We start from the raw sequence: 15,340 nt of genomic DNA on the forward strand, positions 1-15,340 counted from the left end.
TGAGGGCCCTCTAGCTCCATCCCTCCCTATTTTCTTCATTATCTCCCTCAATCTGGGGGGCCACCAGAGAGAGGGATGAACACAGGCCCCCTCTCCCCTGCAGACCCCATCAGTGTATATGTGAAGTTGTGGGTGGTTTTTTGCCCCGATATGTATTATTTTACACTTGCTTACAACTGAACCATATTTGCTATTTTGTTGCCCACTCCCCCAGTTTGGAGAGATCCTTTTGGAGCTCCTTGCAATCTCTTTTGGATTTCACTACCCTAAATAGTTTAGTGTCATCTGCAAATTTGGCCACTTGCTGCTTACCCCACAATATCAAGCCACAAAAATAGCCCAAATTGCTTCTAATAGTTACAGAGATCAATGCTGATTAGATTCCAGGCTAATCTGGGAGCCTTGCCAACCCTAATATGTTTCTGCAGCCTCTCTCACACAATACAATGGCTGTCCCCAGAAAAGGTAACATCTGAAGAGGAGTGTAGCCCTGTCCACTTGTTATGTTCAACAGGCATACAATCCATGCACAGTGTGCACACATACAGAGCTGTACTCAGGTAGTTATCCACATGTTATTCATGGTACAGCAGTACACTTCCTAAGTGTAACCTGCATTTGTGGGGGCATACGCAGGTTCACTTTTAAAGTGAACACATGTATAGCCATTCGCACAAAAATATGTACATGTGTATGGACACCTGTATGCACATGCAGCATAATGTCTAAATAGGGCTTCTATTGTTAGGCATTTTCCACTTCTTGGATGATGCTATCGAGTTTGGTTTGCTGTAGAGCAGAAAGCAGTGGAAACTTGGGACAGTTTTGTAATTGCTTTATTTGCAGACATAACAAGCAGAGCATAAATGAAAGTGACAGACATTTATAAGGCAAAAGGTCTCCCAAAAAGCAGCTTGGACAGCCCCCACTCCCTCACAGAGCTGCCTCCCCAATTTCCACTAACTCCAACATCTTAGCTCTATTTTCTCTCTTTGCTTCTTTGCCTCTTCTAAGCTGCCAAAGGTTTTTCTGCTCCATCACAGTCAGCTGGAGGGATTTCACCCTCATGGCTATCTCCTTCAAAACACACAAGCAAGATCTCCAGTTACCATATCTTGACATTAGCACTAATGCTTGAAGCTATTTAGCCTAACAAAGGAATAATCAGCCAGCAGCCTTACTGCTACTACAAATATGGAATATTTGAAGTATTAATACAATTTCTCTTTTTGTCTTCTAAAGCAGGAATAAATTCTGCATTTCTTCCCTTTCTTCCTCAGCAAATATATACTTATTTAGTTATTTTAAGGGATGTATATCCTACTTTCATCAAGATGTACAGGGCATCTTACCATTTTGGACCATAAAACACAGACCTTAGTCATGGTGTATTTGGATGAAAAGAAGAACATACTTTTTCATAATTAATCAAGGGAATTAATACCACAAGATGTAGTGATGGCCCAGGACCAGCTCAATCCATGATGTGTAGTGAAGTAGCAACCTCAGGCAACACCTGTGTGTTTGGGGGCAAATACCTTCACCAAGGACTGTGGGAAACGCCTCACCGGCTGCATGTTGCCACTTTCTGGCTCCTAGCCAGGGGCATAGGGAGGGAAGAGTGGTCCCTGTGGAATACATGTTATGAACCTTTAAGAAGACTAGAATGTAGTTACCCAGGTTCCCTCTGGCTACTCTGCGGGCATGGTTAGAAGTAGTCTCTGTTGTGTTTTATATACCTGCAAGAAGTAGTATGTAGTACCTTCATATTTGTGTTTAGTTTCATTAGAGAGATACTGTTATAAGAAACCCTCTCTCTGGCTGATGCTGACTAAGGATAACAGAACATGCAGGGGCTCTACAGACTGAGTGAGTTCTCCCTTGGGACCCACTAAACAAAAGAATATCACATGGTGTCAGAAGTTGGTCTGTTTATTCCTTTGGGCACTACCAAACGAAACCAGAGAATGCAGACTGCCAGCATAGCGTAGTGGTTAGAGTGTTGGACTTGGACCTGGAAGACCTGGGTTTGAATCCCCATTCAACCATGAAACTAACTGGGAAACTCTGGGCCAGTTATGTATCTCTCAGCCTAACCTACGTCACAGGTTTGTTGTGAGGATAAAAATAACCATGTACACCACTTTGAGCTCCTTGGAGGAAAAGCGGGATATACGTGTGAAAATAAATAAATAAATAAAATATAGCCCAAAATGGATCTGTTTAAGCCTCCAGATGCCATGTCTTTCAGTGGAAATTTGGGAGAAAATTGGAGGAGATATGAACATCAACTTAAGCTATATCTCCAAGTCACAAAGAAAGAGAGGGAGTCAGAAGACTACAAGATTGCGGGCATGCTTCACTGCTTAGTGGGGAAAGCCTGGGAACTTTACAGTAGAATGCGAGGTGTGTTTGCAGACCCCACTAACAAAACTCTTGCAGAAATACTAGCAGCTTTTAAGAACTGTTGTGACTCCAGAAAAAACCCTGTTTTTGAAAGGTACAAGTTCTGGCAACTTAAATATGATGAAGCTGCAGGCATAGACTTTGTCACAGAGCCCAGGGACATAGCACAACCTTGTGAACAGGGGCATAGCGAGGCTGGCAGAGGCCCATGTGTGGCTGCCGCCATGGCCCCCTGGCCCCGCCCCCATGTCTGACATCAGATATGTGGGGGGGGGTCTCCCTTCCAAACGGGGCCACGCCATGTGTTGAGCAGCATGGGCCGATCTCTCTCCTAAACGGGGCCACATAGCCCCATTTAGGAGGAAGATTGGTTGGCCCTGCTGTGTTGGCAGCGAGACCAGGAGCGGCTCTCCCTGCCTTTAAGGCAGGGAGAGTCACTCCAGCCGCGCCGCCAATGCAGCGTGTGCTGATTTCGGCTTCGAACAGGGCTGCACGGCTCTGTTTGGGAATGAAATAACGCCCCCACATCTGATGTCAGATGCGGTGGGTGTCCCTGATTGGTGGTGGCCTGGGTTATTTGAACCCATTCGCCCAATGGTGGCTCCACCCCTGCTTGTGGATTTGGATCTGCAAAAGATTTAACGCTGAGTGACAAAATTGTTTTCTCAACGACTGATATCAAACTAAAGGAGAGGCTTTTAGAAAATCACTCTAGCACAAGCATTTGATATCTGCAAATCGAGAGCCATAACAAGCTTCCAAGTTTAAGAAATGGCTGGAGAAGTTACAATTTAGAAGGCAGCATTCCAGCACTGTTCAAGTGCAAACAGTCTTCAGTTGAGCAAAGAGAGACTGAATGGCCTGAGACACAGCTCAAATTTCAGCCACAAGAAGCCAGCAACAATGAACAGAGCCTGCATTAGATGTAGAAATGCACACAAGCCCAGATCATGCCCTGCTTTTGGAGCAGTTTATAGCAAGTGTTTCAGGCTAAACTATTTTGCTAAGAAATGTAAATTCAGGACAGAGAGTAGCAAGCTGCTGGAGCAGGGAGTGAGCACACTCTTTTATACCTACCCTCTGTTTCCTGTCTTTCAACCAGTTACCAATCCACACATGTCCCCTTATCCCATGACTGCTAAGTTCTCTCAAGAGTCTTTGAAATGAACATTGTTGAGAACTTTTTGAAAGTGCAGGTATACTATGTCAACTAGATTACCTTTATCCACACACCTGTTGACACTCTCAAAGAACTCCAAAAGGTTTGTGAGGCATGATTTACCTTTGTAGAACCCATGCTGGTTCTCCAGCACAGCCTGTTCTTCTATATGCTTAACAATTTTATCCTTGAGGATGCTTTCCATCAATTTGCTTAGAACAGACGTTAAACTAACCAGCCTGTAATTTCCCGGATCTCCCCTAGATCCCTTTTTGAAAATTGGTGTTACTCTGGCTATTTTCCAGTCCTCTGGTACAGAGCCTGATTGTAGGGATAAGTTATATATTTTAGCAAGGAGGCCAGCAATTTCACATTTGAGTTCTTGGAGGAGAAAGTAAGGGGGAGAAAGTGAGGATGCAAACAAGTACAGGTTGGGTACCTGCATCTATCACAATGAAAAGGAAGGAACCACATTCCTATGTGGTAAAGACCCCCAATAGCTGCATGTGCAGGAAAAACTACAAACACTTCAGAGGAGATATCTCATCTGCACCAAAAGAAACAGATGTTCTACCCCAAGGATCAGTAGTAGAACCACCATCAGAAGCAACATGTGTCTAGCAAGAACAAGAACATCATGCTATGGCTGAGAAGTTATCACCATCTATGGAGTTGCCTGGTGAAACCCTGCATACTAGAAACAGATGTGTGGTGAAGCTACCCTTCAAGTTCAAGAACTACATAATAGGATAGCAGTAAAGGCTAATCTCCACTGGTGAGCTAAGCAGGGGTGTAGCAAGATTGGTGCAAGTCATTTAATGGTACTAGAGAAAGACATGCTGTTCTAGTAGCTCCAGGTCTTAATACTCACATCAATTTTGGAGGATAAATACAACTGAAGGAAGACCAGGCGGGTGCACGGCTGGGGGAGTCAGTCATGGGACTTGCCTCTGGGGGGGCCCCCAAGGCAGTGGGCCCCCAGACAACTGTCTCCCCTTGCCCTATTATAGTTACGCCCCTGGAGCTAAGTGCTGGTAACCTCTGGTTCCATGTTCCTGTGATTGCGTTTGCATATGTTGAATAAGTGTGGTGAATGCTTAATTATATAGGTGACTCCTCAGAGTAAAGAGGGGGCATGTGGCAAATGTGTTATGTATTTAAGAAGACTAGAATACAGTTACCCCGGTTACCTCTGGCTACTCTGTGGGCATGGTTAGAAGTAGTATTTGTTGTGTTTTATATACCTGCAAGTAGTAGTATGTAGTATCTTCATGTTTGTGTTTAGTTTCAATAGAGAGATACTGTTATAAGAATCTCTCTCTCTGCCTGATGATGACCAAGGATAACAAAACCTTCAGGGCCTCTACAGACTGAGTGAGTTCTCCCTTGGGACCCACTAAACAAAAGAATATTACAGTTCTGTCTTCACAGGGTGCTCAAGTGCACAAGCACCCCCCACTCCCTCCCTCCCTCTACATTAGCCCTTCCCTCCAGCTAGCCACCTACACTGTCACCAGCCACCTTTGCCTCCTGCCAACCAGGCCTTCCTTCCTTCCAACAGCCTCCTGGCTCCCAGGCCTGCTCTCCTTCCATTGGAAGCACAAGCTGGATAGAAGTGCATGCGCATCCTCCTTTCATCACCTCATCAGGAGGAGCCCAGCCAATGGAAGGAGGATGGGAGCCAGGTGAGTGACTGAAAGAGGTGGCTGGTGATGGCATTGGCAGGTGACCTGTGGTGGGAGTCCCAGCCAGGGGGAGAGGGGAGATGATCAGTGGCTCCTCCCCGATGCAGGGCATCTTGGGTTCTGCTCTGTTCACAGAATATTTGCCATACAAACATTCCAAAAACCATTGCTCCTTTGAAAACAGTGGCACTAATTACCTTAAGTCCCTTAAGATAATTCAGTTACAGACAGCTAATTAAATGTCTGAGGTGCTCATTTTGTATACAGGCATAAGTGCTGGACAGTTCTGAATTTCGTAAATCCTCTAAGTCCCAGGAGGCAAGGTGAAGAAAGAGGGGTTTTGCGGCATGAGCAACCAAGCCACAAACAGACCTGGAGCTATGATAGTTACATTTCACATTTCAGTCGTGAACGAGAAAGCAGCAAGTTATTAAAAACAATACAAATAGTAAAAGAAAGTACTTTGCTGCAGTGTACCTTCTCTCAAATTGTGGGATACACTTTGCTACAGTACATCTTTTTCTCTAGTACAGTCTGGTTGATGTGGGTAACCTTGATTTTTGTCGTCGTCTGCTGCTGCTGGTGGCCCTACATTGCCTTTCGCTCGCTCTCAATTCTAGGATCCTACTAAGAATACACACTGTCTCACACAACATGGACATACACGTGCGTATGGATACAAGGAGTCCTGCGGGACCTGCTGCAGCTGAGACCCCATAAATAAGTGCCCATGAAAGTTGAGGATCGGAATTTCTGCGGGTCAGCGGCTCTTGCTTTTCCTCACACCTGCCTCCCCGCAGCTCCTCCTGGGGGCTGCTGGTGCAGCCGACCCTACTCTGGGTCTGACAGACAGACGCGAGGCTCGCTCGCTCCCCCCTCCTCTCCCGGCACAGAGACAGAAGTGAGGTCGTGAGGGAGCGCGTTACCCGGCATGCAGCGAGCGGCGCGTTCGCACCAAGATGGCGGCGCCTCTGGATGAGTACGAGAAGGAAGCGGGCTGTGTCCCTATCCTGCACCCGGAGGTGAGGCCCTGCTTCTTTTCGGCCATCTGTGTTTCTCCGTTGGAGAAGGAGCAGACTGTCAGGGTGGAGGAGGAGCAGCAGCGGAAAAGGGTGGTTGTTGCCGCCGCCGCCGCCGCCCTACTTGGCACTCCCTTCCTGGGGCGGGGGCGGAGGTTGGCCCGGAGGCGCGATTAGGATTGGCAGGGAGGGATACGCCGCCGCGGCGGGTGAGCCTGACTAGGTCCTCCTAAGGGGAAGATGGGGAGGCGGCTGTAGCATGTGCCCCCCCCTCCAGCCTGGGGGTGACCCTCAGTTAGTCATTCCTCCCCTTTTCGCTGTTCCGATTTTTCTATAAGCGTTGGGGTGGGGGGAGCATTTGGAGGGGGGGTCATCCTGGGCAATCGCTGCCCCTGCGCCTTCTTTCCTCAGTCATCCCATTGAGTGAGGGGCTCTACATGCTTTGTATTCACTTGAGAGGGGAGGTAGCGGTGGCATCCTTGTCACTGTTTCCTAGACCTTCAGCTGGTTGATCCTGAAACGCAGTTTCCCCTGTCTCGGTTAAACGCCATCACTCACTTCTCTGCCTGTTTAAAGGCATAAGCCCTCCCTATTGTCCAAGCACAGTTCATGGGACTCCAGGGGCTGTTTGCTGGTTCCACTTCTCTGCCTTCTAGGTGAAAGGGTACAGACCTGGATTTCAAGTTCAGACTCTTTTTAAAAATGTTGTATAGGTTGGGAATTAGTGTGGCTTATATTTCAGTAAAACACAGAGAGGTAGAGAGATGTCACAGTGAGAGCCAGTGTAGTTAGAATATTGGGTGAGGATCAGGGAGACCCGAGTTCAAATTCCTGTTCAGTCATGAAACTCAGTGGGTGACTCTGGGCCAGTCACTTATCTCTCTAACCTACCTCACAGGGTTGTTTCAAGGATAAACATAACCATGTACACCACTCTGGGCTCCTTGGGGGAAGAGCAGGATGCAAATCTAAAAATCAATAAAATAATAAATATTATTGAAACAGAATTCCTTAAACAGGTGCAATGAATTGTAGCCTTAGTCAGATTTGCTGGATAAATAGTAGTTTCCTTGAAATCTGGACTCATTAGCTAGAGTTATTGGGAAGCCACAATTTGGTTGCTTTTTGGCCCCTATAAGCACACTTTTCTAACCAGAAGAAGGCTGTAGTTGTGTTGTGGGTATATCAGATGGTGCTTTATGTATTAGATGCCCCAGTAGTCTCTGAGTTGCATGCTGTTTCACTTAAAACTGTTTTTCTTTTGTTTTGTTAAGAGTCTCATATGTCAAAATGTTTTTTAAAAATCTAACATTTCCTGCCCTTTAAAACAAGCCTCATCCCTTCTAGAGTTAGAGATAAGAGATATTTCAGTGTGTGGATAGTGCTAGTACAGTAAAGCACTAGCAGAGGGAGGGTATGCTTGTTTGTGAAGGCTCTTGCTGGTGGCTTACTTTGAAACTTTTTCTTTATTTTAGTCACCACAATATAAGCATTTCACACAACTCTAGTAAATAGATGAAGAACACAGTAAATTGCTTGGAAAGCAGCCTTTGAAGAATTTTAGTTGTCACCCACCTATTATGGTGAAAGGCATGCTTTAGGCTGGTTTGTAAAAGATTCTGTCATTAAAAGGTGTGTCAGGGAGGGTTTTTTTTTTAATTTTTATTTTACTCACCAGATATGTTTATCATGATGAGTGTCTTTAACTTTTGTCTGAGTATCTTCAGTTTGATCATGCTTGTATATTTTGTAGTCTCCTCAGTGGAAGAGTACAGTTGATGCTTTACAATAATATATTTGTAAAGCCTAACCCTAATGCTGAGCAGAGAAGTACTGGAATTCTAAAGGGTAGGGTTGGGAAAAGTTACATGCTTGACCTTTTCAGTGCTTAAAAAGATAATGCTGATGCCTAGCAATTGGAAATATACTTTCTACCTCTGCTACATAGGGTGCCTTAGAAGTTGGTGGTGGGCAATGCACACACCAAAACCCACATCTTCTTGGACTGAGTATTATTTCACCTAAAGTAAAGTGTGCCGTCAAGTCAATTTTGACTCCTTTCTATATCATTGCTGCCTGATATAGGTGTTGGAAACATACCAGCGGGGATTCGAACTGGCAACCATCTGTTTGTTAGTCAAGCATTTCCCCGCTGTGTCCCTTAAAGTGGTCTTATTTCACCTAAGGCATTACTAAATATACTTGCATCAGAAACAAAACATATAATCATTGCCTTAAAAGTTTTAATTGAGTTTCCCTAGGGTTTAATTTGAGCTAGGGTTTACCAGGCCACAGTCCTGGAAACTGTTTGCTATGCCAGTACTCTGTTATGAAAGTTTGTATAGCAGCATGGCTTTGAGTATGTAAAGAGTAAATTTTGTTCTCAAAGTAGCATAACTTGATCACACAGAGGTGGGATGATGGCCAGGACTTTGAGGTTCTGTGATAATAAAATACTTAAATTTCATTCTTTCCTTAAGTCTTCAAAGTGCCTCAGTAATCATTCCAGTAACCAAGTAAAAAGAGATCAGAATTAGCACTATATCAGAGAAGGAGGCTGAGGCTTAGGATTGAGAGAGGGTGGAAAGCTGGAAATGGGAAGGGAAAGCTGGAAATGGGCTGCAAATAGCAGAGTCAGGCGGCCGTTCAGTCACCTAGTAGGAGGGGAGGAGGAAGGCTACTGCCCACACAGCAGGCTTAGAGGTAAAAAGGGGGGCACACAGTGACTCTCCCCTCCTCGCCCCCCACCCCCTGCAGCCAGCTGCCGCCACCATTCCCGCTCCCTATCCTGCCGCCACGATCTTTAAGGGGCAAAAGGGGGGACATTCCCCTTGCCAGGTTACCCCCCTCCCTGGAGCTACTGCTGCCGCCGCGGCTTTTTGAAAAATGAAAGTAAAAGGGGGGACTTTCCCCTCGCCCATACTCCCCGGAGCTACTGCTGCTGCCACCGCTCCTCAGATTTTGCCGCCATAGGCAGACGCCTCCTCTGCCTCTTGGTTAATCTGCACCTGCCAGCTCTGCTAGATGTAACTTCCAGGTGGGTGTGAGTGAGGCCCAGCACCTCACATTTTAGAAAGCAAGCACTGCCTAGTGCTGATGTATTTGAAATTAAAAGCTGTTGATTTGGATTCCAGTTCGAAGGAAATCATAGAAAGTTACTAGGAAGGGATTTTGGAGCCCTGCCCAGCCCTTTCTCAGAGTAGGAGATTTTCAACGCATCTCTTACAGATGGTTGTCCAGTCTATTTGAAAACTAGTGAAGGAGAGCCCAGCACTGCATGAGGCTGATTGTTCCACTGTCAAACTGCACGTGCAGTCAGGAAATGCCTCCTAGTATCTAGCCTGAATCTGCTTCCTCTTAATTTCAGCCCATTGGTTTTGGTCCTGCCCTGAGGAGGAACAGAGGAGTGCTGTCTCCCACATGACAGCCCTTCAGATATTTGAATACAGCTGTTGTATCCCTTCTCAGTCTAGTATTCTCCAGGCTAAATATACCCATTCCTCATAGGATGTGGTTTCCAGACCCATCTGTGCTGTCCTGCTCTGAACTAATTCCAGTTTTTCAATATTCTCCTTTAACTGTAATGCCAGAACTGAACACAGAAATTGGACCTCACACCAAGTGCAGAATCAAGTTGAACTATTATTTCTCATGCTATGCCTTTGTTAATGTATATGTAGCAGTAGAACAATGGGGTTAAGGGGTGGCGTTACTGTACCCAATCCTGTTTGATCTAAGATCGTAAATAAACAACTAACTAAATGTACCCAATATACTGGCTCTTTACTGCTGTTGAGAGAGGGGGGGGAGGCAAAAAGTTATTTCATCACAGATAAATTAATTGCGCTTTCTTAGCCCTTTACATGATCTCGGTGTTTGGAGAATATGGCACAGTGCCCTGAAGCTCTGCTTTCTGTCATGAAGCTTCTGCTCTTGAGTCTCAGCTGTGTTCATGTTGTGGGGGAAAGATCTTTATAATGTGAGGTTGTGCCAAGGTGCTGATTTGCATATTCACTGAATTTCTTAAACCATAGGTCTATTTATGGTTATAGTTTTGTCTGTCCTTGTGTACTCACATGGACATGTTGTCATTGAATAAGTAGCAGCAAAAATTAAACATCTACAATTAGCTACTGAAAGACATAACACCTTTCTTTAGAGCAATTTTCATGCTCTATTAAAATCAGTCTTCTGTGAAGAAAACAGTTCAACGCAAAATGCATTGAAAAGCTGTCCAGTTTGAATTTGACACTGAATGTCAATTAACCTTTTAGTTAATATTATCTAACTTTTAAAGAAGATTAATGTATGACAAAGGAAATGAGGGGAAATTAAGATAACAAGGAATCCAGCTGTAAAAGAGAAGGAATAAAAGAGGTTGAAACTGTGGGAACAAGACTGGTGCACTACTATTCAGCAGCAGCTGTCGTATGGCTGTTTGTTTGAATTGTGAAAATTTCCTATTCCTTATAAATTTAGACCAAGCTTTAAGAAAATAATAATAATAATAATGATAATAAAGATGCTAGAGAACTTGAGAAGTAATTATTTATTTGGGTAGGTTTTTTGAAGCATATGATTCTGATTCTAGGTTGAGACTTACCAAGACTCGGGAATTAAGTTTGATACAGTGCCATTGTTTTCATAGGAATCAATGCTTTCTAGATAGGAGTGTGCACGGTTTTGGTCCGGCGCCATGGGAAAGACCGCCGGACCGGTCCGGCGGTCCAGATGTGTGTGGGACTGTTACTTTAAGCGGGGGGTGGTGGTAGTACTCCCCCCCCGGCCGCTCTTCCCCCTCCGGCGCTGGTCCATGGAAAAATCTTCTTAGGGTGGCAGAGTTCCTCCCTGCCGCCCCTGCCCCCGTCGTTGTTTGTAAAGCCTTAAAAGAGATGAGCGTGCGTGCCGCGCAGGGCGCATGCGCGCCACTAGCGCTCGTCTCTTTGAAGGCTTTACAAACAACGACGGGGGCAGGGGCGGCAGGGAGGAACTCTGCTGCCCCAAGAAGATTTTTCCATGGACCAGCGCCGGAGGGGGAAGAGCGGCGGGGTGTGTGTGTAAGTACTACCACCACCCCGCTTAAAGTAACAGTCCCCCCCGCCGGACCGGGGGGGACTCCGGACCATGCACACCCCTAATTCTAGATTGTTCCTGTATGTTCTCATCTGTCTTCAAAATATGGGTTTCTTAAGAAGTCAGCGTTTCCTGCAGGTAGGAGAAAGGCTGTGAGATTGGGCAAATGTAGGCATCTGTATCTGTTCCTGTTTCATAATTAGAGGCTGTCCTAGTGTAGAAGGCAATGAAAGGAGAGTGAGACTGCCAAAGAAGCAAATGGATAGAGAGCAGAGGGCAGCATGAGAATAGGAGAGAAGAAAGACATACCCTACTTACTATCAACATTATAATGCAGAGGTTTGGTATAAAAGGCTCTTCTTGGAAAAGAAGAAAAAGTTTACATGGAAAAAGCTTGCATAAAAAAACCCCTTGCTATTATAAAAAAGGCTTGCATAAAAATAAATGCATAGGTTAAAACAGATCTTCTTTGAGAATAAACAAATAATAATTAACAAATAATCAAGGCGTGAAAAACCCTCTCTCTTTCTCTTGATCTGAAAAGATACTTGAAACAATATTTTGGTCTCAAATGGCTAATTCTAGCTTGCATACAAAAGGAAATCCTTTAGCTCTTCCTGGCATTTAAAAAAACATTCCCAAAAATAAAAACTACAACTCAGAGCTGTTGTTTTTAGCCTCAAAAGAGGCTGGCCCCATCTTGGAACAGCTCGCTACTTACTCTTATTATCTGCATCTTCTAAATAACCATTTCTTCAGCCAGCCCTAGGCTGGCTGTTGGCTTACCCAATCAGTTCAAGATTAAAGTATCTCTGGCCAGGTTCAGATGTAATGCCAAACCAGAGTTAAACGGGGCAGATGTTTGAACTCCAGTACTTCCGAATGTGTGAAACTGTGGTTTGGGGCCAAACGCCACCTGCAGTTTGCCTCTCCAAACTCTAGTTTGAACTTTCGGTTTGCACAAAGGCTCACTGTTGAGACCTCCAGTTTGTCCACTGAAGGGTTACATCTGAACCCAGGCACTGCCATAACCACAGTTTTGTGCTGATTTTGAAATCATAGTAAGAGGCGGCGGCCCAGACGTTTCCACGATTATCCCCACTCCAAGCACCAGCCCAACCCCTCCTGTCACCTATTCAGCTATGGAGTTGCCTGGCAACAGGGATGCTGCCACATCCCATCTCAGGCTTGTCAGCCTGTCAAGCAGCAGAGCCACACAGGGGCATTCCCTCTTCCCACTCTGTCCCTAGCTCCCTCCACCTTGCAAGCAGGAGGGAAAGGGGATGGGGTGACAGGATGGGCACTAAGTGTTGATGATGTATGTTCACAAGCACAAACACTCCAGGTGGCTAAGAAAGGCACCCCATCACTGTGCTGGGAGGGGGGCATTTGTCAACCAAATTGACAATGCATTTGGTTGTGTGTACCCAGGTTCAGGTTTAAGAGGCAGCCCCAACAGCCAAGTTCTTTTTTTTTTTTTTAAACAGAAAGCTTGGGGAAGGGGAGACCAACCCCTTCCCTGGGGGTGTGTGTGGGATATTCACTCCCTAGGCTCACTCATGAGCAGAGCCGGTCACCAGGGTTAGCAGTGCTCCAGTTGGAGTGCGATAGAAATGGCAGCAGGACTGAAGGAGTATGTCAACCCAGACTTATGAGTGCCGGGCCATGGGACACTTCCTTACAATTTGTTAGAAAGACCATCAGAGGTGAGAGGAGAGAATTGCCAAGCAAATGCAGTCATGATGCCTGACGGCAAAACATCCCCATCTCCTATGGACCGCTCTCTCACGAGTGTGTTAGGCTATTGGAGCTCTGTATCGAGCCAGGTTACTCTTTGGAGGAAAGCCTTGGGGCCAGGTATCCCGGTTAGTGATCTCCATGTCTTGGTGACTGCTGCCAAGTTGCTGTCAAAGTATTCCCCCTGCCAGCCCATGTGGGCATATGCGCCCTTGCTTGTGCCCCCAAATGGCTACCCTGCTCTGTAGGGGTTGCTGGAAATCGGGGCTTTTCTCTCCCGCAAAAGCAGGTATTTATCCCAAGGATAGGGGTGCGCATGAACAGTGTTTTGAGCACTGTTGGGGAGCAGGAGCTTTAAGAAAGAGAAAAGCAGGTCCTTAACCTGCTCTCTGCCACCCCATGTATCCTCTTGCTGGAGCGGTGCGCGTCCCACGTACCCCCATGCAGCATCAGCACACTCATGGCACCCATGCATATGCCATGTGCGTGCTAGTGCCGCGTGCGGGACACATCCTGGCCCAGCAGGAAGCTGCATGGGGTAGCAGAGAACAGGTAAGGACCTGTTCTCTTTCTTAAAGCTCCTGGTTCGCACTCCCCAGCATTGCACCCCTACCCAAGGGGATCACAATCTAAATGTGGTCTTACATTTAAATTGGTAAGGTGTGTATAGTACAGATAGCAAAACAATTGCTTTTCCATCACTGCTCTCCCTATCTCCTTCCTTGTGGCTGAATGCTGGCTTTTTTGCTTTCTCTTCTTCCTGAATGACTCTGAAGTGCATTGATGGGAAGAAGATGGGGAAACAGGAGAACAGATACTGCTTCTGAAGATATACCACTGGATGGGTGGCGGGAAGAACATTGTGTAGCATCCATACCTTTAGCACATCATAGATGGAAGCTCCTTCCATGAATGGAAGCGGGGTGGTGGTGGTGGTTACACTCATACAAGGAGTCTTGGCATGATGCAAGTCTCCATTCACAGAAAAGCTTCCACCAACAATCCGTAGCTCCACAAGAGAATGCTACCCATTGAGGTACCTCACACAATTCATGTGAAGTGCCAGACGGTGTCCGGTGGGGAGACGGGCTTGGCCTGCTCTCCCTGCAGATGAGCAGTCGCTCGTTGCTGGGCAGCCGGATCGGCTGCTCAGATGAGCAGCTGCTTCAGTTGGAAGAGGGAAGGGGAGCGCCTTCCTGTGGCCCCTCTCCCCTCCCGAGTGTGCCAGCCACGGCTGCAAGCAGCCGCGACTGACACACGATCAATAAAACAAGGTTAACCTCGTTTAAGGGGAGGGGTTGTTGGGCTGGCTAGCTGTCAGAGAACCACCGGGCTTGCCAGCGAGCCCGGTGGTTCCCACTATTGATGAAAACTGGGCTGAGCTCCATTAGCCTTGTTTTGATCAATCGGGAGAGTAGCTTCATTCTCTCCTCCCACAAGTGGCTTGACTGCTTTATTGTTGAGAAAGGAACAAAATTTTCAGTTTCTGCTGAAAGCTGACATAAACAGAAAGATAATTACAGTAACAATTTGAATGTAATAGAAAAATGCTCAAACTTCTCAAAATATTTCACACAGTTCCTTAAAACAACTTGTAAGAGGCTGTTAGTATGATCCCTATAGTGTGGGACTGAGTTAAAAGTTAGTGGATATCCCAAGATGGTCTTGTGCCTTTGTGGCTCAGCTGAGAACTGACTTGTAGCTCCCACTATTTAATTATTATGCTGTGCTGTGCTTTATGGTCTTTAAGTGTATCACTTTCTTTGGCCTGCCATTAAGGTGGGATGATGATGATCAATATTTATGTACTGCTGTTCAACAAAACATTGATGCTATTCTCACGACCAGCAAAAACAGGGCTTGAGGTCCGAAGGTGGGTCCGAAGGCGGGGTTAGCACTACATGTGGAACCTCAGCATGCTCCCAAACAGGGCTCTGTCAAAAGAGGGTCACCCAGTTCCCAGCCCCTCCTCTAAAACCAGGTTCAGCAAGCAGGGGAGGTTGCCTACCCCCTGAGGCTCCCTTCCCCACTCTTCACCGGGATACCATAGAGCCAGGATACCAGAGTGCCCTGCAAGGCAAGCAGAATGTTTGGGAAAAGCCTGGCCAGCCACAGCTCTCAGCAGCACTCGCTCCAACTTTCTTAAAGTGACAGGCACCTTTCAAATGAGCCCAAGGGGAAATATGAACATAGGAAGCTGTCTTCCAGTGAGTCAGACCATTGGTCCATCCAGCTTAGACTGTCTATACTGTCTATACACT

At 46.2% G+C, this 15,340-nt stretch overlaps 1 protein-coding gene and 1 long non-coding RNA gene across 2 annotated transcripts in view; one reads left to right on the forward strand and one right to left on the reverse strand.

Moving 5' to 3' along the window:
- Positions 1–819: 819 nt before the first annotated feature.
- Positions 820–6,124, reverse strand: LOC128326245 (uncharacterized). The gene is made up of 2 exons (XR_008307904.1): positions 5,728–6,124; positions 820–1,077 (listed from the first exon to the last, which is right to left on the reverse strand). It is a non-coding gene; the product is annotated as an uncharacterized LOC128326245 (long non-coding RNA).
- A 13-nt stretch (positions 6,125–6,137) lies between these two features.
- The window catches only part of ZDHHC17 (zinc finger DHHC-type palmitoyltransferase 17), an 80,588-nt gene continuing 71,385 nt past the window's right edge, over positions 6,138–15,340 (forward strand). The window contains exon 1 of the mRNA XM_053252738.1: positions 6,138–6,272. Within this exon, the coding sequence (XP_053108713.1) occupies positions 6,210–6,272 (63 nt within the window). The 5' untranslated portion in view covers positions 6,138–6,209. The remainder of the gene's footprint in view (positions 6,273–15,340) is intronic.

This window comes from Hemicordylus capensis, chromosome 5 (assembly GCF_027244095.1).
Source record: "Hemicordylus capensis ecotype Gifberg chromosome 5, rHemCap1.1.pri, whole genome shotgun sequence".
Taxonomy (NCBI): Eukaryota; Metazoa; Chordata; class Lepidosauria; order Squamata; family Cordylidae; genus Hemicordylus; species Hemicordylus capensis.